At 40.2% G+C, this 26,991-nt stretch overlaps 1 protein-coding gene across 1 annotated transcript in view; it reads right to left on the reverse strand.

Annotated features, from left to right (window-relative positions):
* Nucleotides 1–201: 201 nt before the first annotated feature.
* The window catches only part of LOC137297609 (protein unc-93 homolog A-like), a 91,301-nt gene continuing 64,511 nt past the window's right edge, over nt 202–26,991 (reverse strand). Inside the window, exons 3-4 of the mRNA XM_067829474.1 lie at nt 13,079–13,346; nt 202–4,858 (exon numbers count right to left, since the gene is read on the reverse strand). Of these exons, the coding sequence (XP_067685575.1) occupies nt 4,629–4,858; nt 13,079–13,346 (498 nt within the window). The 3' untranslated portion in view covers nt 202–4,628. The remainder of the gene's footprint in view (nt 4,859–13,078; nt 13,347–26,991) is intronic.

The following is a 26,991-nucleotide window of genomic DNA, read 5'->3' on the forward strand; positions in this document are numbered from 1 at the left end:
TAATGCAGACACTATTGTTGAGGTAATGCAGACGCGTAACAGTGCTATGCAAGAATCTTCTGATTGACATCGATATCAATAAATTCAGGGACATTTGTAACTGAGTAATAAGATATGATAATAAGATATATGTATATATAGTGGACAAAGCCTACTAAATTGACGAAGGAAGAAAGATAAAACAAACGACAAATCTTCAAATTGTGTTATTACCAGTATTTATTCCATGAAGGACAAGATGGTACTCACAGAAATCTTAAAAGACTGAATATGCAATCAACAAAGTACCGGAAGCGCAAAGCACATTTTTGATTGAGAAAAATATACGACAATTGAGTTTCAAAACCAACACCAGCTGCATTCCAGAAGGAGATCATTATCCCGTCTGAAGATCCTGCGAATATCGCCTTCCCATGGCACAAAGCATGCGTCATAAACTAATGACCCTACAGAGATGCACAAACTACTAAACCAAAACAGTAAAGCTTTAATTTTAAAATCTTTACGAATTCTGAACTAGTAAACGTAAACGTAATATCCCTTTTTAGGACAGAGTGGATTTCATTTTGTTAAGGGCCATATGTACGTTTGATTTGGGGCAAGAACAACGACATGCAACTGCCTCTATGTGTGCTGTGCGATCAGACCTCTATGACTTCGGACTGCAACATCGTGTCGGGGATAGGTGTATTTTGTGATTTTCGAAATGCGTTTCAGTATCTTGTAAACTCAAATTATTGCATGGTGCATGTGCTTGGGAATCCTACCTCGTCACGCTACAAGATTTTGAAACAAGGGGGCAAAACAAGCATCCACTTTGTTCAGCTCATTCCCTCTTTGTTGTTGATCATATTAATTCACATGAAATTGTTCCAATATCACTATTGACATATTTCATACACAACAATACAAATTTTCGCATCATGCAATTAAACGAAGTTCATACTGAAAAATAAATATTTAAAATCTCATTCATTTTGTTTTGGGTTTGAATTCACTGTTTATCTGAGTTTTTTACAAATAAAGTATAAACCATTTCTATGTTTCAACCACACGGAGTCATATCTCTTTTTCCGTGATCCAGGAAATTCTCATTTGTTTCTAGTGATCACAGAGATTGACGTTTATTTTCAACCCTTTTTATTCATGGGTTGTTGGTTTGTAAATAATATCTTTCATTGTTAAAACTGCGATGTGAATATGAGTCGTGGCAGCATCGGCTCCCCCAAACCCTATATCAATCAGAAGTATTGATGTCAGTGGGTACCTATAGACAAAGTAAAGAAAGGTACGTCCAAACGTTAGCAAAAGCGATTCAATAAATACTTCATGCATCAATCATACACTAAGGTATTGTGCTGCAGCGCAAAACATACATTGATTAACTGTGTTGGAAGATTTACTTTAATACCATTTCTTGCAGCGGAACACGTCAAATTACCTATAATACATATTATAACAGACTATGTACAATATATACACAATATGTACACGTATAATGCTTCTCGCCTCTGTTCTCAAAACTCCTAATGTATTAATACTTAAAGCCTATTTCCGTAATGTACACACTTCAATTCTAAAGAGAAAAAATCGAATGTACACTGAGTGCATAGGGATTTCGTGACCATTAAGATATATGGAAGAGAAACGGGGCCAAAATTCTAAATCGAATCCCACACGTTTTTACTAAATTTGTACATGAACGGAAGTAGCATTTGCGTCGTTTATAATACTTTGTAATGTAGTTTTAATCTGGAAAACGAATTAATGTCTTCGAAAGTGAGATCCGTATTTAGAATTTTGACGAAACCCATCTACCATAAATAACAACCTTTTGATTCGATGGTGCTTAGATCCACCTTGCATATATGTCAATATGTACAACTTGAAAAAACTTTTAATAAAAATTGTGAAAACTTTAAATGCGTCAATATTTTAAGACTACAATTAGTTGATATTTGGAACATTAAAAATGACTTATAATTGATGGTTTTTAGATAAAAGAGAATGATCACACGTACTTTCATTTAGTAGTGAAGGTATGCTATGAAATGAACATGACCCTATATATAGAAACATACACTGAATAATATTCTAAGATATGAAACTATTTGGTTAAACATATGGATAAACGTGTTCATATAAGGCAAAATGATCGAACAATCATCACGAATTTCCTTTTACACCATATTACCTTGCAGAGACATGAGAGAGAAGAGAGAAAAAGAGTTAGAGAGAAAGCGAGAGGGCAAGCGAGAGAGAGGGTACAAGAGACTGCGAAGGTCTATGTATTTTCAAAAACTGTATAGAGGTCGTACAAACACGATATACAAAGACTGTACGTGACATAAATACAAAATATGCAAGCCTTCAAAACATACACATTCACATGCACTGGTGTATCTGTTTACGTCAAAGTATATGCCAGAAATATGATAGCGTGATAACATGCTAGAATCTTATGCAAGTCTAAATATGAAAAAGAAGTGCGTCACTCATTGTTACTCATGCCCGTATTCCGCTGATATATTATTCACACAATATGGAAAGAAAGCATTTGTTTCCTCACACACGGGGTTTCGTTGCTTAATAATTTAAACATATGAAACGATAATTTTATTTTAAAGAATGAAGCAAAACCGAAAAACTAAAATGTTTGTGTCATATACGATTTGAAAATTGAAATGCCATGAGAACAGTTCTATCAAACGTCTTTAATGAACGTATGGGATTCGAACCAACGACGATGTGCTATTAATGAACGCGTAGACGTGGACCCATTTTGGGGAGAGGTGTACACATAGAAGCTAATGTCAAGACGAAGTGATGGGCAGAAGAATCCACCCATCCCAGTAGGAAGCAGAGGTGTTAATGGAAGTTGGTAAGACTTTTTGAATAGCAAAATCCTTCTGACTTTTCATGAATGGTAAGACTTTTTGAATAGCAAAATCCTTCTGACTTTTCATGAATGGTAAGACTTTTTGAATAGCAAAATCCTTCTGACTTTTCATGAATGGTAAGATTTTTGAATAGCAAAATCCCTCTGACTTTTAATGAATGGTAAGATTTTTTGAATAGCAAAATCCCTCTGACTTTTCATGAATGAACATGCGTTTTGACATCGTTGTTTTTATTTTTTGTTCCGGTGAAAATATTTTATTGATGACAAAGTGATATGTCTTTTCGTATTGTCTATGGGTAAAAGAGGACAATATGCCGAGAGACGACAAACAAAACGGAACACAGTACATTGGAAAGCGTTTGTAATATAGAGAATTGATAATATTATACTGACTCCTAGCTAAACGTTCACATGTTTGCCCTTTATAACAAAGTAACGTACAGTCATATAGGATATAAGCGTTTCTTAATGGATGTCTTCCCACAACCCTCCCCCATTTAGGATCTGCAATGTAAATGTCACTCTCTAACGTCATTTGCTTCATACACGATTTAACATAGACCATCTCAAAAGCTACTCTTGTGTTTGTTTCCCATAAATATGCCACTCGGATTAGTTGTAGTGATTACATTCCTAGCAATAAACCATTGACCTACACTGAAGGATACAAGTGTCGTTGATCACGTGTATCGTAATTTCTCATGAGATACAAGACCTTACAAGACGTTGCTGCAAAGGTAACAGAACACCGTGACTTCGTGGCTATATGTGTTATACATGATAGGAGGATAAATAGTTAATAAAAATAAACAATGGCAATTTCAGTGATTTAAGATCGTTTTCTGAGAAACTCGTCATAGCAACAACCTCTAACGTTAGAAATGAATTGATGTACAAATAGTGCATCCCTTGTAAGCAAGTCATTCTGAAGCTCCCAGTAACACTGGACCGTCATGTCCATCACACATCCTAATCCTACAGCAATGATTGGGATAATGCAGATCTTAGGATAAGTAATTTCTAATCAATGAACATTGTGTTCCGTCCTTCCCAAGGACTGTCGTTTTCCTGTAGATAATAGTTATCCGGGGATGAGGATGCCAACGGTACACGCTATGCTATCAACGTCCAGAAAGATAGACGATATGATTGGTGTGTTTTGTGGAATTGGGACACTGTGTCGGTATAATTTACTAAACTGATGAAAAGTTTGTGTTGTTGATTAACAACGCACTCAGCAATATTCCAGCTATATATCGACAGCAGCTAATTACTCGAGTCAAGACCAGACAAGACAAGCCAGTGATTGACACCAAAAGCAGTTTGATACAATGACATGTGGGCTTGACCACCTGATCTCGTCAGTCACTTATTACGACAGCCGTTGACAACCCCGATTTATATCAAAGGTGGCGATGAGTTCAGCTGTAGAAGTTCAGTCAGGGGGCCTCTGAATGTTAGTGGTTCATGCTGAACACAAATCCCTAAATCTAGAACTACGTAGTTTTGTTTTGCCGTTGACTTGTATTCATCCCCAGCAATACAATCTATATTCTTTACTTTGTAATTGTAATCTCATCAGAAGTGCATAACTAACATCTCAGCGTATATCGTTAAAGACACCATTCTGTTGCCTCAGTTCAAATTCTATGTACAGTCAAAGGAAAGGCTACTATCCATTCTAAAGGATGTAATCAAGCCGCCGTTAATGCCATTATTCAGATCCTCACAACGCCACAATGTCTCCGATGTGCTGGCTCTGCAGCTGAACTTTCATTTCAATAATAGTGTAAAGAGCTAGTGACAGCGCCAGGAATCCGGCGAGGATGTACACCTTTGTTTCCACACACAGGAAGTAGTTGTATCCGAAGGCAATGGCACATCCGGTTGCGTGGAACATCCGGTAGGAAGAGAAGCCAGCTTCCTGTTTATGCGAGAACAGAACTCCGAACAGAGCTGAAACATAAAAAAACAGGATGAATACTTGCGAATATGAGGAATATACAAATGGATGTTGGTAGGGCCCCTGGGAAATGTGATTTAATGCAGTATGACTGTGTGGCTGTTTCCAGTTTCGTTTCAGATGTGCGCTGGCAACAAAGTAACTTGGTTATTGCGGTTGAAAACAATCTGTCTCAAATTAAAAGTAGCCATGGAACAGAGAGTCTAAGCGCTACAATATTTTCACACGGGGTTTTAGATATCGTTTAGTTCTTAGCATGTACGTTTTCACTGTTCGTTGTAACACTGGCACGTGTTCAGAGATAGAGTCAATGGTCAAGTATTGAATTGATTGAGTGATTTTGGTGATTTTGGTTTCATGACTCTTTTGGCAATATTCCAGCACTATCAAAGCGGGGGACACAAGAAATGGACTTCACACTGTGTGCTCATTTTCCGAATTGAACCCGGGTCTTCGTCATGACCACAAGGCCACGCCACCGCCCATGCTGACCTAACAGGGTAGACACTTTGTTTGCATAATAAGAAGGGCATGTCACATAGGCTTCTTGACTTATTTACATATTTTTTCACAACTTGTAGCTTCCTGACAAAACCGAAATACGTACAAAGAACATGTAAAGAAAATATTTGTATTAAATAGCATTTATAATATTTACAGAAAAGACAAATAATAAATAAAAAGACAGGATATACAAATAAGAGTGAATAGGGATAACTCTGATCAATGCCTTGAGGAAAACAGATTGTTGCTCTGACGAATCTCTTAAAACGATTTGAACCTATCATTTTACCATTGTTTATTTATATGTGTTAACTATTTATCCGCAGAGTTTTACATTTAGTGAATTTTTTTATCCTGATTAATATAGCTATTGGCAGTAAGAACATTGTCATATGTCTTGGAACATTTCATTTAATGTAGTACAGAAAACCCAAATTTCCACACGTAGCTTGTTACGATATGGCTGAAATAATGCCAAAGTGACTTTAAATTGTAACTCCCTCACTCCCATAGATAGCAATGAACGTTTTCACACGAAGTACAACAGTGGTATTCAGAGCTGTCTATCAAACCAGTTAGTTTTTAATAAGTATAGCATTAACTTGCAGCATCAGTAACGTAAAATAGTAAGGAATATATTGCGCTTTCAATGTCAAAACGCATAGCATAGCGTGTAATTTGGCACTGCGTTTAAAATCGCTTAGAGTGGTTTGGCTGGGAAAGATCGTTTCTAGTGAAAGATGTCTATAATATTTCGTACCATTTTTTGTACTCAGATATTTTAACATATTTGGCGTAACAGTCGACACAAGTAAGACCGATTATATTTATGCATCACATTATTGATATAACACTGTTTTAACATGGATGTGCCTCCTTACTTTGAAAGCTTAACTACGGCCCTGATGGGTTACATGTTTGATTATTCGGTAAGACTAGCTGATCTTAGGATACTGTCTTATTTCTGCATGTGCATTACAACCATTTCAAAACAGAATATTTCAGTAACCCCGCATCTATACGAATTGCCTCTAATTGAAATTCCTCTCCTGTAATTCTAATGAGCAATCAGCCTATTACTTACATGTGTGTGCGTATGGAAATAGTATGTAAAGTATTGAGAGTCATTTTGTAAACTTTCGCATGCAAGCACTAATTCGAAACGATGTGATCAAACCAATCAAACTGATATGATAAGACCATTTATCATCCCAAGTGAACATTATGTCCAGATGATTATGAGCACATACGGTTTTTCATACGGTTCTTTAGAATCAAATCAAATATGAACTTCGTGGTTGAATTAGTTTTTAAGAATAAACAGAACAGCTGCTGTATCATACAAGCCAAGTTTAGTCTAAACGTTCGAGGTGTCAGTATTTCTATGCAAAGTATTTTCTATAATATGACGCTCAGTTGAAGTACCAAATTTTGTGTTATCTGCAAACACCAACGTTGTACAATAAATACGATCCGAAATTGCATTACCATATGCATGAAATATGAAAGGCCCAAAGACTAAGCCTTTAGGTTAGCCAACGGTAAATCATGACTTGACACCGCAGCATTTACAAACATACGTTTTGTTATATGTAGCATATGACGAAAACATCACACTATAATCTTCTTGTTCGTCTAAAGCATGGTAAATATTGTAAGCTCTGTAAGTATATGAACAGAGAAATGCTAAGGGTGGAGGCCTGGTTGATACGTGTGGCTGGTTAATCCCTGGAAAAGTAAAAATCAAATAGTGGCTACGAGGAATATGTAAATATAGCTACTTACATAATGCTAGTAATCTATGGCAAAGTAAAACTCAAATCTCGGCTATGAAGAACATGTGAGGCTGGTTCATCTCTGGCAAAGTAAATATCAAATAGTGGCCACGAGGAATATGGGAGTCTGGTTAATCTCTGGAAAGTAAAAGTCAACTTGTGGCTACGAGGAATATGTGAGTCTGGTTCATCTCTGGCAAACAAAAAATCAAATAGTGGTTGGGTTGAATATGTGAGGCTGGTTCATCTCTGGCAAAGTCAAAATGAAATAGTGGCTGGGATGAATATGTGAGACTGGTTCATCTCTCGCACAGTAAAAGTCAAATAGTGGCTGGGGTGAATACTTTAAGTGATAGTTGTTGGTTGTAAACGAGATGTGTATATAGCATAACTTTCATAGAAATTAAAATAAAACGCTGATGACTAAAATTGTAACAACATTACAAACTGCATGACATAATACTTGGATGAAATAGTCTCCAATACACTGCAAAAGCTTAGTTCCAAACCACAAATACGATCAACGATTACATGGGCCAAATACATCACCATGTATCGAATAACCAGACATTTGCTGTATATGATGATTGAAGCCTGGTGCTGAGCTACTGATTTGACAGGGTGACTGAGCACATGGATGCCTGAGGTTACCCAGTAACTGCTTCTCAACAACTGCCATTCATTCGAATAATCTGCACAAACATACATTACATTCAACAGATCACAAACACACCCCTCCGGACAATTCAAAAGATTCCAAATTATATATTGCTTACCCAAGATTACTTTTACAGAAAAAAGACAACACCCACACCTCCTTATAGAGGAGATTGATATCCCCGCTTCTCAAAACTCTTTTAAGTAAATGGGCATCTACCGAGACCTTTGGAATGTTCCAAAAATAGAAAATTTCAGCGATGTCCTGAATTCAATTGGTGTACGGCCTATTTTTCAAAGGGAGATAACTGCTGTCGATGACACTTTCATTGAAGGTAATCCAGAGAGATTTTCCAATCTCGTGTAAATGACGTATTCATTAATAAAACCTCTCTCTCGTACAAGGCAGTCCCATCATAATGATGTGCTGACACAATCGTGCAAGAGGCTTCGCAATCATCGATTTAACACTCAGTGTGACGTAAGGCGATCAAGAGGTTGGCCGATAATGATACACGCCGTTTAAAGCAACACGACCGTGACTTGAAATAACCCCAAACGTCCGGTTAAGAGGATATAAGATTGGATGGGTTGAGTGCAAGAGGGTAGCTATACTCCCAGGTGTGTTTTTTCAAATGCTATTAAGACTCAAAACAGAGACGGTTATAGTTGTTGTTCTCTTGGGGATTCTTAAAGTCATTTCAACTTAAACCTGCTTTGAATCGTTTTTCAGTCATATCGATTTATCTGCTAAATAGAGGAAGAAGAACCAATATTATGCATTACTCGTTTATCACTTTGGTCGACCACACGAGCACGGGTCTGGTGTTGCTTAGAAACATATACAAATCTGGCATTCGAACCCACCATCAGATGACATGACTAAGAGGCATAGCTCTGCACTAGGTGCTGTGGTTCCATGGGAAACGGCCACCTCTTCCCTGCTATTGTTGAATGCAAATATATAATTAAAGTGAACGTTAAAAAATAAAATTAACTGCAAGCAGAATATTTTTTTCTTATTACAGAATACCTTTCAATCCATCGAATATTTCACAGGTTACTGATGACATATGACCAATTCTAACCCGGATCTTCACGGGTACCGAGGAAGAAACAGCATTTCTCGAAGAACATAAACCTTTGTCTGCAGTAGCATTGACTGCACGTCTGCAGTAGCATTGACTGCACGTCTGTAGTACCATTGACTGCACAATCACGTTATGGTGTAGGCGGCCACACTCAACCGTCAGTGTAATCTGAAGCTCTTGGGGTAATCTGAAGCTCTTGGGGACTTTCATTGAGCTGAGGTGTAATCAGACTGACAGTTAAATGACTTCACCTAGCATTCATCTCATGGGATATACATGGAAGATGTTCTAATTACAGGTCATCATTCAGTTCTTCATTTCTATTACCGTTAATTACAGGTATTCTAGGTTTGATCATCAGAGTGCTGGCACTGTTTTATCGGCATTCTAGAAGTTGGCGAGGAAATTATGAAGCATGGGTCAACTATTACTTGATTACTGCGTACAGCGACGTTTCCGTGAAGTGTTGCGGCTTGGTCAAACATTTTAGGTGCTTGCTTCCTTAGAAATGACATTGAAGATCCGTTTTAGGACTGATCTTCGGGAACTCATGCTTGTCGAAAGATGCGACTAGCTGGATCGGTTGTTCCGGCTCGATGAATTTCCTGACCTGGCTGACACAGATCATCGTATCCCAATTGTGTACATTGATGCTCATAATGTTGATCACTGGATCGTATGATCCAGACTCGATTATTTACAAACCGCCGACATTAATGCTGCATGTGGCTTTAAGCAACGACTGGACCAGTCCTTTGAAATGATTCGGGCGACGTCTTAAATTTACAGTGCGGCTTTAATGCACAAGAAAGCAACGACTAGGGTTACAGATTTATATCAATTTTATGTTGTCAATTCCTTTGCGTGGTGAGAATCAAGAAGCCAATCACACACTTCGACATTCGGTGATTCGATAATGCAATAGTTTAGGAGTTAAGATCAAACAAAGGCACGGAGTATCCAGCAGCATACAGACCACAGAAAACCTGAATTCATTTAACCTGTAGATCGATTCACGATCAGATGCAATACGTTCGACGATATTTCTGGCTCAAGTATTTTAGATGTTGAAATCTTACCGGAGGTTTGCTATATTCATTGCAATAAATAGGAGTTGAACGGAATAAAATATTTCAGTGATCTTGCCAAATTGTCACAAAAGGAACAAACGAGATCTATTATTATTCTGACAGTGAAATTATGTGTAGGAAGTATGGCGCGGTCTCTGAATACTTGAGTCTGAACCAGGAAGTCCAGTGATCAACATTATGAGCAGCGATCTACGCAACTGACGATGACATTTGTCAATCAAGCCAGCGTTACTGACTACCCGATCCCGTTAGTCGCCTCTTTCGACAAGCATAGGCTACTGAAGATCAGTTCTAACTTGGATCTTCATAGGTCACGCATTACATACATTGGGTCCCGCATTACATTGTTGAAAACGTTCGTTTACTGTACGAAAAAAGTAACACTATCTTTAACCATTATCTGTTAGCGTTCGAAACGACGTTAACCCAACTACTGCTTTTCATCGATCTGTGGTTTTTGTTTAACATTTGATCGGTTTTCCACTGTTTATAGTGATTCAGCAATCCAAATTGGGTTCTATATCAATAGATTTTGGCATGACATAGCGTCAGTTATCATATATCATGTCGACATTCTCGGAGCAAGCAGTGCAGTTTCGGTAATCCAGACCAATTGTAGTTGCATCACACAAGGCCCTTCCGGCGGGGATGCTGTAACCAACACGTCATTAATCAGTGCTTGGACAAGTCGCCTCGCAAACCCAGATGCAAGTGGGTTCTAAACAGGCAAACCTAGAAAATGGTCCTGTGATTATGATCCCATTAATAGCAGATGCTGCTATCCCTGGTCATGAAAATATATATTTTTTTAATGAAAGCCAGTATAACAATATTCAAATAAACAGGAGCCCCTTGTTTCCGAACCGCACTATTACCAATTCGGCCATGCTAAATCTCTTAATGAGAGGTGGTTAAAGCGTTCACCAGTCACGCCAAGTTCGATTCCTCACATGGGCGCAATGTGCGAAGCCCACTTCAGGTGTCCCCCACCGTGATATTACTCAAATATTGCTAAAAGTGGCGTAAAAGTAAACTCACTCGGCTTAATGAAGCAAGTCTAGATTTCCCCAGGCTCCTGAAAGTCCATTCCCACTGGGGACCGTTTTTCAATTTAAAAGGAACTGTTTGTTTCTATTTATAAAATATATTCAAAGACTAAGTATTGGTGTAGAGCCACGCGAGGTGGGTGGCTCAGAATTTGGGGCTAATCAAGCCAATGTAAATTTAGGCTTTTTCGTGGCAGAAAGAATGGAAAATAATATGGTTCAGGTACTGTGAGACGAAGTACTTATACGAATCTCTGCCAATTCCCATCACAGCGTAATTAGAGACCAGGTCAGACTGAAGAGGTCTCTTTACTCAGCTTGATGAGATATCCGTCATTTGATTGCGTTTGTTTAGGGAGTAATCAATTGAACAAACACACCAGCATCGGGCACGAGGGTCAGGAGGTTGGGGGTGGTGGCAGTGAGGTCAGGGGAGGCGTGGGGAAATAGGAGGGCGTCAAGGTTCAAGGCTGTCATTAGATGAGGGGTTTTTGGAAGCAGATGAGACACTACGTGTGTTGGATGAGGATGCTTCAAAGGATGAAAGACACATTTTCAACAAATGTTCCTTCCCAAATGAGCGATCATTAAACTTTCCTTCTTTGTTCTTCAGACCTAACAAATAAAACTTTCCAACTGTGCAGAAAAAAGCTGAATAGTCGATATTAATCGTGGAAATAGCAACTCAGCTACTGAAACAGTGAAAACGGTAACGAAAGACTTTGAAACTGCAACATTTTTGCATCAGCGAACTTATATCTCTACTACATGGATACGCACTTCTTTCACATTTCTGAGTAACGGTGAATCGGCTCGCATACACTTCCGTCAATCATTTCATATGAATGGACATCGCTAAAACTGGATAAAAACGAACTCTTCAACTTTGATATTGCGCATCTTTTTGAATAATTTCTGCTGCGTTGTTTTGAATTTATCACCACGATACTTGTGTGCACTCATGTTTAATTTATTTTCTGTAGTAGGCCCGTACTTTGTTTCTTTAGAATGGTCATCAGTTAGCAGTAAGGAAGTGAGCATCCTTGCAGGAATAGCACTTTTCCAATGTTACCATCCGCAAATTATCAAGCTATTACATACGACTGTCGGCAGCTGTGACAGTCAAATATGGTTGTAAACATGGTTCCGTCTAGTAGAGTCATATTGGCGGACGCGCATTTTGAAACAAGAACTGGTTCTTTGATATACGTTTGTCACAGGAAATCTGGAACCGGAAGTAAGCTTGGCCCGTCTCTCATATCCCAAGTTGGTGCGCTAAGAGCCGAGAATCGTAACGGAAGTGGCGTTTTGCGACACTTATTGGCCCTGTTGCTGAATCACGAGAAACCTTATTCATGTCGTTATGACATGTGCTTGAGTGAGAATATCGGGTGTTATGCTTGGTTGGGCTCAAACACAACCACAAGAAAATGCCTCCATGTATGCCTTATGAAGAAACCTCTGAGTGCTGATTCTGAGATTTAGAATGTCTGATGAACTGCATAAATGTGGAATGGATGGAATGTGTAGTCCTGTGCAAAGAGCTCAGGTCACAAATCAGTTGAAACAACGTTGAGCGCGGACTGTCCTTGGATGGGTGACCGTGTTTGGTAGCTTGACTCCTGAGGGCCTCAAAGACTTCGGTCCTGCCTCATAACGAAGCATACGTGATACACGTGGCCTCACCTTAGGCAAGTAACTTCGTTCAAAACTGCCTCTGTACACCCCGCAGAAAGTGGGTACCTGGTGGGACAAGTCATACGACTTCTAGCGCCTCACAGGCAGCATGGGTTATCTGGGTAATAATGCCCACTACGTTGTATACGTTTAGAGAATGTCCTTGCGACGTTTGGTTCAACGCTATATAAGAGGCCATATACAGTCAGCAGAAAGTGGGTACCAGATGGAACAAGTCACACCACTAATAACCTCTTTTACCCCCTCAAAGGAAGCTCGGATTATCCAGTTTAATGACGCTTTGAGCATGTACAAGTATGTGGAAAAGGAGTGTTATAAATGGAGATTATTGTTATTATTATCATTACTTACTGTATGTCTGCGTCTGCCAGATAGCGTCACAGAGACCTAGGCAGCCTGCGACGACGTAGAAGTTGGGGACGTCTCCCGGCTGCGGCTTCCACAGCCACAGCACAATGAGTAGTCCGACGTTGAAGGTAGCACCGGCCGTGATAAACAGGAACCTTTTGATGTGCTCCGCGATGTAACCAATGACCACTGAGCCAATAGCACTGACTGCCCCGAAACAGATGAGGATTGGACCAATGTTGTGGACACCGAGTGTGCAGCTGACGTACGACTGGAAACAGAGAGTGAGGAATTAGAATGTGAGGGAGATAGACTTGGGATTCCGGATACCGTCTCAATATGGTCCATGTCATGTCTGCACCATATACGTTATCATGGTGTTATCAGTGATGACCGTATACGGTATGTTTTACTGGAGTGAGTGAGTGAGTGGACAGGCTGGCACGTGGGTCGATGCGCTGAGTGAGTGAGTGAGGGGTGGGTGAATGGGTGGGTGGCTGAGCGAGTGGACATGTGGGTGAGAGAATGGGTGAGTGAGCCGCTGAGTGAGTATGGGGTTGGTGAGTGAGTGGGTATGTGGTTGATGTGTGGATGTGTGGGTGAGTATCTAGCTTGGTGTGTGAGTATGTGAGTGAGTGGGTTTGTGGGTTGATGTGTATGTGTGGGGGGTATGTAGACTGGTGTGTGAGTATGTGAATGGGTATTGTGGGTTGGTGAGTGTGTTAGTATGTGGCTTTTTGTGTGAGTGTGTGTGTGAGTGAGTACATGGTTTGGTGAGTGACTGTGTCAGTAGGTGGTTCGGTAGTGAGTGAGTCAGTGAGTCAGTGAGAAGGTAGGTGAGAGAGTGAGTAAACGAGTTCGTGAGAAAGTGAGTCTTAATTTATGGTAACATACAGGCCAATAATGTTAACCATGTTGGTGAAACAAACATTTACAAACATAATCCAGATGAACCGTGACTTTCATGTTTGTTTGGTGCTTAGTATGTGCTTTACTTTACACGCATATTGGTCAAACGTAATATGTACAGCTGCCGGAAAATTACAAATTTAAAAATGTGTCTGTCGGGAAAATTGACAATACACTCAAAAACTTATCGTATCTTATCTTGTAATATGATATCAACAAAAATGGCTTTACCAACAAAATACATTGTGCAGTCTGCATATGGAATTTCAGAACAAACACATGCTGCCTCGTAATAGCTGTACCCTTGGGTTTTTGCATCAGTATAGAATTTCTTCTCTATTTTGTAAATGAAAATTGATCGACCATCCACGATGATTCAAACACGGTGTACATGTACGAGTTAGCTAAACTGTCGTACAAGCATAAACTACGTTTAAGCGCGATTCTAACAAAGTCACATGGACACAGGTATTATCAGTGCATTGCATCGGTCAAATGGAATACCCTCCCTGTCTCTAACCCTTGAAAACTTCTGGCGTTATCTCAAAACCATTCTCTACAAAACGGTCTGTATCAGTGGACGTCATTAATGCTTTATATTGAAGATCAGTTTTCACGGGTGCATTGTACCCCACGTGAATGCTGTTGACGATGTTCACGGTAAAGGGTTACTTACTTTACCTAAAGACGTCCCCAACACCATGTAAGTGAGTCTGTCTTACATTATAAACAACAGAAACCAAATGCTACATCAGTCCATATAACTCCAACCTTCATTTCCCGACCGTTTCAGAACACAGCAACACTTTAAGTACTTTTGGCTTGTTTGGGGGTATATCGGCAACAAAAATATTGTATCACTTATATATGTTATCGGCCATCCAGGTTTAAAAACCACGTGTATATATTCGTCTAGAGAATGTTGCTTTAGATCGCACCTGTATTTCATACTTTTTTCCGGATCACAAGAGTTTTGTTTATAACATTATCCTGCGTTCATTGCTTCAGCTCTTTAATGACGTTCTTTAAATAATCTAACTGTTTATTCGAGGACTGGTTAAGTCCCGACAGACTCAAGTGTGCAAAAGCCGCAAAACAAATACCCTTCCACTCCAGTCCAACAGAACACTGTTGAATCGAACACAGACCTTTGATGTCAACGTCTGAACTGCGGAACCTCCTCAAATAAAACACGTTTTTTCTCCTACATCAAAAAGAAGACAATGCCAGATATCTCTGCCATAAAAAGTCAAAACACTGGTGAAATGTACTACTGAAAAATCAGGAATGACTCCAGGTGTTCGCTAATAGTGTCCTTTCCAAATTATAACGCAATAAGACAAAGTCCGGTTTGTGCTAGTTTGTTGGAGAACCGAAACGAAACTGATCAAAATTCAAATAATAACAGAAACCACAAAGACTGACACTGAAAATACCTCTGTGTTCGAATGTACATATTTCAATTAATTTGACTAGCGCAAGGAAACCTGGAGTAAAAACTGTCACATGCATTATGGTCGCAAGATGCGTGAAGAGTCGTTCTTCAGTAAGCCGTGCTTGTCGTCGAAAGCAACTAACGGTAGTCAGACTAGCTGACCTTTTCGGCCTCCCCATCGTATCCCCGTATTAGGCAAATGCTCATACTGCTGATCACTGGATCCTCAAGGCCAGACTCGATCATTTGCAGACCAAAGTCAAATATCTAGAATATACAGGTATACGGATTAAACTGCGAAACCAACCACAACACGGGTGCTTCACGAAGGGATCGTTCCTAACAGTACCTGTTGTCACCATCTGGTGCTGTTGATTCTCCCACACACCACACACTGAATAATCTTCCGATTCTGTCCTTTAAAACTTTTCTCGATTCTTCAAGCAACGACAGACTCACATACGGCTCTTAAACAGCCAGTACACGGATTTACAAGGAAATACGTCGACAATAGTGTTGAAAGATATCAATTTAACTCAAAATGGCTCCTACACCAAATACAAGTAGCAATCGATAGAAATAAGATCAGTGGTAGAACTCTGAAGAGAGTATCAATTCCTGGTATAGCCCAGTCTTGGACAGGGGCACTACGGGACAATTCTTACTTGAAAGAAAGATGTAAATTAATGACTGTGATTGGATAAAATTAGCAGTTGGAACCTATTTTATCGAATACATGAAAACAGACGTATTATCCGACTTGTTTGCATCTCAGTATGACTTACGACAACCGGAATCGTAAAGGTTGCTTGCAATATGTCGCCAGAAAACCAAAAGAACTAAACTGATGACGTCGAAGTAGAACATGCCAATGTATGTACATATAAAATACAAAAACGCCATGTTAAAAATGTAAAAGTATGAAATATGCTTGTCAATTGGTCTCGTCACATTGGTACACAGTCTTGGTAAACTGAGTCAGTGAGTTCAGTTTCACGCCTCTTTTAGCAATATTCCAGCGATATCACGGCGGAGGAAAGCAGAAATAGAATTCACACCTTTCACCCATGTGGGGAATCGAACCCTGGTCTTAACCGTCACAAGCGAACGCGTTAACCTCTAGTCTACTCCACCACCTACTGAATCCGGGAAGGTAATATATGATTAATATAGTATATTAATTACTAAGTAAATATTGTTCTGTTTTCTATTGCATTGCTTGATTGTTGCTTTCTTCCCTGCTTGCATCCTTGCTTGCCTGCCTGCCTGCTTGCTTGCTTGCCTGTTTGTTGGCATGTTTGTTTGTTTGCTTACGATTTCCTTAACTCTAAGAGAGCTATGAGCCATGATGGTCCTCCCTTACGACATCCGCGACCAGTGAAGATCCGGGTTAGAATTGATCTTCAGTAACCCATGCTTGTCGTATGGAGGTTTGCTGTGTGCGGCGTAAAACTAAACTCACTCATTCACTACGGCACGCGCCGATCGCAGGACACCAGTATTCTTACCTAGTATCCCAATGGGCACAGAACTGATATAACACGTTATATCTATCCCATCATAAACAAGTCCTTATTAAATTTACAACAGACGCAATGTTAAAGGATACATTCAATAAGAGTATGCTAATAACATGGCCATATATTGCTTTTCGAAAACAATGGAGATGTACTCTCTGGTTACATTACATTTCATGACCTCGTAGATATCAGATGGATACTGACCATATGTAGATTATATACTAGTATATACTGATATGTACTAGTATATACGGAGAGAGACAAATGGAAAATTCAAGCGTCCCCTTATTAGTTTCTATTCCCGTCACCTGCCTTAAATAGCGTTATGGGAATCTGAGAATAAATACAGGGACACCCCATGAAATGGTGTTCCCTTATGTGTTTCCCTCAGTGTCTGATCGTCAATTTTGTATCCATGTAAGACTACAGTGACACGGGGTGTCACGTCGTGTGACCTTTGGATGTCCAAACGAACGCAACAAGCGGAATATGAAATGTCAGCGGTACGTAAATCCTACACATGTACAGCTGGCAGGGTTTAGTACATCATTTGCACGAAGCATAGTAGGACCCGACACGTGAAAAGAAAGATTAACGATGTCTATAGCAAAGGTTTATATCACAAGTCTAGCCCGATACACACAACAACAAGTTACAGGCTTGTCGATGTCAGCCCGACGGTAGGCTACAACGACCGTCAGCGCGTCTCCTTTGGGTATAGATCAATTTCGGCTCACATGTATGTTCCTGACTTGGGTTCTGGACGAGGTGAGGAATGAATTAGACAGAGTCTGGTTCATTAGACAGGACTCTCCTCGGGCACGAGACGACGTAAACGTTGTCTAAATTGGCCGTAGATGCAATACATCATGTCAAGGGCTTAGCCCAAAACATAGAATTTCCAATAAAAATGGTAAACAGTGTCGACCTTCTGAGAAATTCAGACCACACATCAATCTGTATGGAACGCAGATCGCAACTCCAGATTATTGCTGTAAATCATCTAGCTGTGACTGCCTTCTGGAATACAGGATTACGAGGATTATCCAGACATACTTGTGAAAAATGCTAATGCCAATGATTGACATGTTTTATTAACAGTTCGATACAATAAAAAATATCATTAACAACAGTTTGACCTTGATTGATCAAGAGAAAACATCTTGGATTGTGGTGTGAGTGAGTGAGTTTATTTTTACGTCACATTCAGCAATATTCCAGCTATATGGCGGCGGTCTGTAAATAATCGAGTCTGGATCAGATAATCCAGTGATCAACAGCATGAGCATCGATCTGCGCAATTGGGAACCAATGAAATGTGTCAACCAAGTCATCGAGCCTGACTACCCGATCCCATTAGTCGCCACTTACAACAAGCTTAGTCGCCTTTTATGGCAAGCATTTAAATCTACGTTGTACCATTATGTGTATTGAGGAGGTACTATTGTTGTAAGACAATAGTCATTCAAAGCACTGTGACGATCGTAAATCATGTTGTAATACACGGACTACGATCGCCAAGCGCCATGACGATTGTACGTCGTTTTAAAGTATGGGAACTACGATCGCCAAAGCACCAGGTAAGTACGATCACCAAAGCACCATGGCGATTGTACGTCGTTTTAAAGTATGGAAACTACGATCACCAAAGCATCAGGTAACTACGATCACCAAAGCACCGTGGCGATTATACGTCGTTATAAATTATGGGAACTACGATCACCAAAGCACCAGGTAACTACGATCACCAAAGCACAATGGCGATTGTACGTCGTTTTAAAGTATGGAACTTCGGTCACCAATGCAGCATGACGATACGTCGTTTTATAGTATGGGAACTACGATAATCTTAGCACCACGACGATCGTAAGCCATATTTAAATACGAGAGCTACGATCATGTAACGCCATGACGATCACAAGTCATAAATAAATACGGGAGCTACAATCATCAAAGCACCATACGACGATTGTACGTCGTGTTTAAGGATGGGAACTACGATCATTAGCGACTTTATGGAACCCAGGAATATCATAACACCAGTGATCTCTCTGATCAATTCATTGAAGATGAATCCCCTTGCGTCGACGTCTTGATGCCTGCGATGACACTGCCGTTGCATTATTTTTCCTGTTTCTGCATAATGAATAGCTTTTCTTTCAAACGACACGAACGTCAGATATAGTATTTCCCAAGTGCGTTTATATTTTCAAGCCACAAAATGTTAAAAAAGAAATAACTCCAAGACACTTGCCATTTTTTCACCTTCACTGTAAACACATTGAAAGGGATATTAATTACATTTGGGTCACCTAGAAATGGCGTTAATCTTCTGAGGATTTCTTCCAGTGCACGATCAAAGCGAACAGCCTCATTGTAAAACCCTCTCAATTCAAGAGTAGATAGAAAAAGCCAATTATTAGATAAAAGGATAAAAAGACACGTCAAGGGAAGATCACCGGTACGGGAGTTTGATCATTAAGGAAGTTCGCAGTCAACAATCAGCTGTTCTTGTCATGTAAATTGCCTGCGTGCTTTAATCTATTTCTTGCTTGATTTCTTTCGGATTTTATTTAAAAGCATGTAAATTTAACCCGACGCGGTTTACAGATCGGAACGTCTTTCAACTTCACTCCCCGTTCTGATGGATGCGTTTGATTTCTACAGTAAGGCAGCGATGGATGGCGTCACATAACAGCAGTGCTTGAAGCATGTGGTTGTTTATCATTCTGACGTTTCGATTTCAATATAAATCAAAGAGACTAACTTATGTTTCTGGGAAATCAATACGTGAGGCGTGAAACATGATTGATGAATCTTCACGAAAAGAGCGCAATGTGATTGACTTAAGGGCCATTCATCATGGTGACGTAATAATGTGTCTGGAATATCTCGTTTACGAAGATTAATGTTTGGTTCAACAACTATCTTTTGCAGATGTTTGGCATTGTTTGGCAGAGCGGGCGGTTAGCCTGCGAGTATCACAGTGACATATGCTGGACTCTCTTCAGTTGGAAAAAAACAGAGGCGAGGAGGAATGGTGTTTGACTTTACGTTCAATATTATTACTCGTATGCAGCGTTTGCAGTTATGTATAATCCTCCCTGTAAGTTAAGCAACACCATTTTTTGTCTCATTGCATTTTTATTTATTAAAATTGAAAGTCACGGAATGATGCGCTAGAAAGATGGAACATATGCACACACGATTAACAAAATGATATGAAAAGGTATTTGGCAATAATAGAAATACAAATCATCAAAAACATATAGTCGTGGAACAGTTGTGCAAAATGTGCTGCATTGATGGAGAAAATATTAACATGAAAGTTCAAGTCAATCTTTTGGACATTGAAGCCGTGTTCAGTAAGAACCATTGCCGCCATGGTCACGAACGCAAGCTTCTACACAACCATTTGAGCTTCACACGTTATTGTTGTGGAATGTTTTCTCATTTTCTCAGTAACGCCTGCACAAGTTTGGGGGCGAACGTGGAGACCGTAAACATGACTTCGAATTATGTCCCAAGCATGTTGAGGTGATCTTGCAGTGCAGTCCATGTGTGTGATGTTGTTGATATAAATATCAATAACATCTCTTTCCCGATGTAGACAAACAGTATCATCGATAACAATGAAGTTAGGGCCCGCTTGTTGTGCCAGAGAAATGACTGAAGTGGTTTACCGGTAGGTTTTAACCGATCAGAGTGGAAGTGTGAAGTGTGGAGCACATTCATAACTCATATTTGGCATGTTACATCTGATAATATTTGTGTTCGGGTGGTGTTATCAATGTTATCAGATAAATCAGTTTGACAGTCACTAAAGGTTATGTATTCGTTGAAAATTTACCTTTCATTAACATGTCGGGAAAAATCACTATCGAGATTGATGAAGATATTGCACCGAAAATACTTGTTGCTTATTTTTCTTTGGGAGGAATATTTGTCAGGACAATATAGCAGGAAGACCTGTCTGGGACCACCATACCCACAAACCTCGCTAGAAGTCTTGTACGTCCAGTTAGGCATGCAATTCATTTCTTTCCTGGCTACGCAACGCAGATCAATGGGTCAATTAACGATTCGCAGCAACCAATTCTGACAGACAACAGGAGAATACTACCACCGTGTCCCCTGACTAATACCCGTTTAGGTTCAAACGGTTCGAAGCGTCTTTTAAAATACATGTTTTTTCAGTTATATCTGGGCAACAATCACTGCCGAATGCCGGGGATCTTTATGACATATGTAGCGCCTGTCTACGCGTGAGTGCAATGTACAATCCATGATGAAAACGATGATAGGATTTTTCCTTAACACTCTTGGAATGTTCTGTTTCTTGGAATGTACAAGAATTCACAAGATTCGTAACGCGGGGTCTCTGCACACTGATGGTGGCTGAACGAATCACTGGCGTTGAAATGGGTGGGATGCTTCTAGTCTCTTTGTCTGCAGGGTACCGCCTGTTGTCTGTTAGGGGTTTTGATATACATGTTAGTGAATTTGCTGTGTTCCTTTCCTATGTCTCATTGAGTCGAATTACCAAGTGTTTACTTGTCTTGCCATGGGCTCGGGTACTAACTAACCATATGCAGGCTTGCATGACTTCCTGTACCGACAACAACCCGCCGAAACAAAGTCGTAATGAACTAGTAATACTATTCCGACGACGTAATAGTAACTTTAACATATACAGAGTTAAGAAACATTACGATTTTCCAAAATCTGTCAATTTGAGAAGATTTCTATAGTTGTATAGGGTTTATATATAGCGCACATATGCATGCAACTAGTACATGCTCAAGGTGCACCACCGGAACAGTGTCACGTTCTTTTTTTTCCCCAAACGGAACATTGTTGCCAACTTTACAGAGCAAATGCAAGTAGACGTGCCAAATCCTGAACTCAAGGGTTAGAATCCGGGAATGTTTCTGAGCGCCATGTCCGTGCACTCGACAATCCATCAAAGTGGCAAATTTCAGGCCTGTGTTATTCAAGGTTTTCCGTGCGTAAAGCTGATTGATTGAGTTAGTAGGTAAGTTTTCGCTTTCAGCACTATTCCACCAATATCACAGTAGGGGACACTACATTGTACCCACGTGGAGAATCAAACGCAGGTTATCGGCGCATCGAGCAATCGCTTTAACCACTGGACTACCCAATTGCACCGTAGAGCTTAAACACAGTGACAGACGTCAAATACTGTTAAAAGTAAATGAGTCCTCCACCAGATGACTCAGAAAGGGTGGTACCAAACTCAGTACAATACCAGCATCTCATTAATATACCTGCATATATAGTCAGATGTTTCAAAGTTGACGTAACCTCAGCAAATACTTCGTGTTAACCAAGAATTCGACACAACCACACAATGAATGAGTGAAGAGAAAGAATATGAAGGAGCCAAAGCATCAACATCGACACAACCATAAGTTCGAACCATCAGTGTTTGTATGTTGGTACTACTTAATTTAACATCATCAAAGACTTGCCAGGAAATCGATCGGCAAGTGTTACCAGAGTTCCAGCAATCGCCAGCTGAAGAATAACCTCTTTTCCTGTAGGAACCGAAGTCATATGTTAAGTCCAATTAGCAAGCCATAAAACAGGTAATGGTTGGGAAACAAGCATGCACAAACATTATGTGTAAGTACCCCACGTTGCTCCAACTGGCGTATAACTAGCGACCACAGCCCGCCCGCTTGTACTCGCGCCCCAACAGAAACAGACTAGTAATTACTGATTGGGGCAGGGTAATCGATAGACAATCAGCTAATCGATACCTGGCGCCTGTACAAACCATTGGTCCATCTAATCTCTGGAAAACGACATCATTTTCACATTTACATGGATTTTCCGAGCATCGAATTCCCACAAGATTTGCAGTTGTCATAGCATCGTGGTGTAGTTGTTAGATGATAATCTACACAATGGAATACACGCTGTTTAATTACTTCAAGCCAATATGACCTGCGGCGTGGAATTAAGGCTACAAATCAGTTAAAGGTTCGGTTACTTATTAATTTTCTCGGTTACTTATTAATGCTTTGACCCGTAAAGATGCGGACTAGAACTGGTCTTGTCGTTAGCAACGACTAACGGGATCGTGTGGTCAACCTCGCTCACTTGGTTGACACACGTCATCGTATCCCAACCCGTGAAGGTCCGGGTTAGAATAGACCTTCAGCAACCCATGCTTGCCATAAAAGGCGACTGTGATTGTCGTAAGAGGCGACTAACGGGATTGGGTGGTCAGGCCCGCAGACCTGGTTGACACATGTCATCGGTTCCCATTTGCGCAGATGGATGCTCATACTGTTGATCACTGGATTCGCCATATAGCAGGGATATTGCAGAGTGCGGCAAAAAACTAAACTCACTCACTCATCGTATGCGTACATCGGTGCTCATGGAGTTGATCACTGGACTGGCGGGTCCTGATTAGCCTATTTTCATATAGCTGGAACATTGCAGAGAACTCCGTTAAACAACATACAAACATGATCGTAGGTTTCATAAAAACGGTCAACGCTTTAGACCTATATAACCCCCCGACCTTCCTCTCCCTCTATGTTGAATAGCAGTGATACAGCAGTTAGAGGAATACTGTCTAACTCACTCACTCATTCACTGACTAAGGTGGTGTTGTAGGCTATTGGTTAAAGTGCTGGTTCGTCACGCCAAAGAGCCTTGTTCTATTATCCATAAGGCTACAGTTAGTCTATAACGTAGACCCTGAAACAGATATAGCCAAGAAAGTCCACGCAACACTAGAATATGTGGCAAGTCTAGGTTCTCATAGTTACAGGCTCTAGGCTCCTATTCATAATGCGAATATTTTTCATTATGAACTGGTTTTTTTTTACTCTAAAACATGTTGCTAGACTAGGGTGCAGTGTGTGAAGGTCATTTCTCCAGATATCACTGAGATATTAAATGAATAAAAGAGACGCTCTCAAAATAAATGTCCGAAACAAGATCTATGACCAGATCTGCAACTACATGTTCTATCAAAGACTAAACAGAAGACGCTTGCGTAACCAACATAAATTACACAGATTTTGAACGTCAGACTTTTTGACTGAGATGCAACTTCGTGCAACTTCATACGCACTGCAGGACTTAGACACAAACACACAAATGCCATTTTCAAATTGGAAACCAGGAAATGTATGAAATATCCCTTCAGCAAACAAAATTCAATTTCGATTCCATTACGAAACCAATTGCATTTCCGAATCAAAATCAAACAGCACCAGGCACACATCCTTACTGACAACTAACAGAACACATTTCAAATTTGCAATCATCAATTTCGAAATTGATCTCATGGTCAGATATAATTCTGTTGGAAGCCTGTAATCGATCAGCGATCCACCGCAAACAAATGGAAGGTATTAATGGATGTTAAGGGACTTCAGCCAAGCTTTAACGCTTAAGACCGCAATAATCACACAAACCGTTAAACCAACATCGTTTGGTTTCTCGGTGTCATTCATCAATTATCCCACAAGCACGGAATCCTGAGAGCACTGGATAAATAATTGCTCTTAACAACTCAAAATCTAGATGTATTGGGGCAGCATACGTGCGTGTCGGGCGCTCGATCAAATTCTGAGTAGGTTATAGTGTACGAGCGCTTTTATCTCATTAAAGGTCGATCGAAGTTTGGACGTGGAGGTACCTGCGGGTTAGTTCTGTAAATGCTGTCAAGGTTTCATAAATCCTCAACACACAATCATGTAACGGGTTCGAGTCCCTAGATGGGTACAATGTGTGCAGTCAATTTCTGATGTCCCCTGAAATGACATTGCAGGAGAATTCCTAAAGATTGCATAAAAGTAAACTCACTCTCTCAATCCGAAAATTATCAAACCTCAGTTCAGCACCCCCAAGCACTACTCTAAAATCTCAACCATTACCACTGCACAGCATGTAAATACTGATTCCCCAGAAAGGATTCAATACGTTATTGGTTCCTAGGAAATGACAACGATGAACTAACCACATGCCCACTTCAATATCACATACTCAACAGCGCCATCTGTTGATATGACCCGATCTGGCAATCATATATTGATCCTTCTCAAACTCAACTGACAAACCCCTCCATTCGATATCAATTGAAAACAAAAGAAATACAATACCGATGCCCTCTTCCCAATATAACTAAACCTTGTTCATTAACTCTCTCAATCAGAAGGTTGGGCATTCCTCCTACTCCTCCTCAGGGCTTTATCAAGTGTTAAGCAAATACCAATTTTCAAACAAGCAAGGCCCCAATTTTCGCCATTGACGAATCTCTAGACCAGCAGACGACAGGCAACCATAGTAATTTGCTGACCCCTTTCGACTTTAATCTTGCGTGGTCTGGCTCGCACAATCAATGCTGATGGCTACCATTCAGTAATAAATTGACCAAGCAAAGAAGGCTGAGTCGTGTTTCTACCCTTTCGCTTGAACGACAGACCCTTCGGCTCCCGTGCCATCTTCACTCACATCACCAGCAGCCGGGGGTTATTGAATCTGCTGAATGCTTTGGCTAGTCTACGGGAAGAAGACAGTTTCATCCGCGCTTAATTTTACTTCTTCGTAATCCATCGGGCGGAAGTAGCATCAGTCGCGCGCCATGATCGTCTGCGCGCGTGTAACTGTTTACTCCCGGATTCCTTTGCAAATTAATACCCCCTGGCCCCAACCGTGTGATTTAAGGCAAACAAGAAGTGGTCATAGTGCAATATAGAATGTCAAATGATCGATTTTAGTCTCGCTATTCATGGAAATTACTCTGGAACCCCTCGAGGCAGCACGAAGCCTAATAAATCATGATTTCTCAAAGTTCATGCTGGACGAGGGGAAATCATACATGAAGGTCAAGCCTTACTTTGCCAGACCTGGGCTCGAACACCAGCATTTTATATGTATTTATATACCGATGTACATACCCATAACACCACTTTCATAAGGTTTATATATATTATGTGAGTTTATGATAATTATATATTCACAACAGCGTGAATCAAACTCCACTATAAGGAAGCGAAGGTGGATGTCAGCTTCTTTATCATGAAGATCACAACGTTCCGGACTATGTCCTTACTCCTTTATCAGTTGTTCATCATAGTTGATGTGTTCCTCATGATTGCGAAATTGACATCACCTGATAAAGGATTAAGGGAACTTGTCTGAGCTAATCTTCAGAACCTGTTGCTTGTGGTAAGCGGAGACAACCAGTTTTGGGTGGTAAGGCTCGATGACGTGGTTGACACGTTATCGTGTCCCAGTTGCCTAGATCGATGCTCATGATGTTGATTACTGGATTGGTTGGTCCAGACCCGACTACTAACACAGTGGAGTGTGGTGTTAAACACCACACAAACAATCGTTCGACACAAACACGATGACAGTGGAGTTAAAGCCAGAATGTGTGAAACTCATTACTGGTGACCAACGCTGTCGCTGGGATGTTGCTAAAGGCGACTTAAAAATGAAGATTATGGAAACAGTTTTCGTAGTTATATTGATTAGTTTTAACTGAGGACACGAATCAAATATTTTTTTACGTACTGACGCCGTACATATGCAACGTTCTCCTTATCCAGCATTAACATGTTTTCCTATGAAGAAATTGTGCCAGCACAAAGAAATTTTTCCTTACATTCCTGCATCTTCAAATATATCTTTTTGGGGAGCTTTCACTTTCCTTCAGACCACAAGCAGCAATTGCATATCAACAACGCCGAGATCAATCAAACAGACCTATGAGATTCCAGCTGGATTGAGCCGTCAAACTCCAGAAAACGCGATCGATTTATGGCTTAAACTGCTTAAATCAATCTTTTTTACAGTGAACAATCTCAAACATTTTCCATAGACAATCGTCCCTCTGGGCTCCGTGTTTCTGGCTACAACTCTCATGAATACGAAGAAAGAAACCCCCAGGAAATAAGAGCGCTCTCCATCTATTGGGTTACGTAAATACTCTGAGATAGCCATGTCTCCCCTGAATGGAACATGAAGCTTTGAGCTGTGTTATTTAGATGCTCCAGCAA

The sequence above is a fragment of the Haliotis asinina genome, chromosome 1 (assembly GCF_037392515.1).
Source record: "Haliotis asinina isolate JCU_RB_2024 chromosome 1, JCU_Hal_asi_v2, whole genome shotgun sequence".
Lineage (NCBI taxonomy): Eukaryota > Metazoa > Mollusca > Gastropoda > Lepetellida > Haliotidae > Haliotis > Haliotis asinina.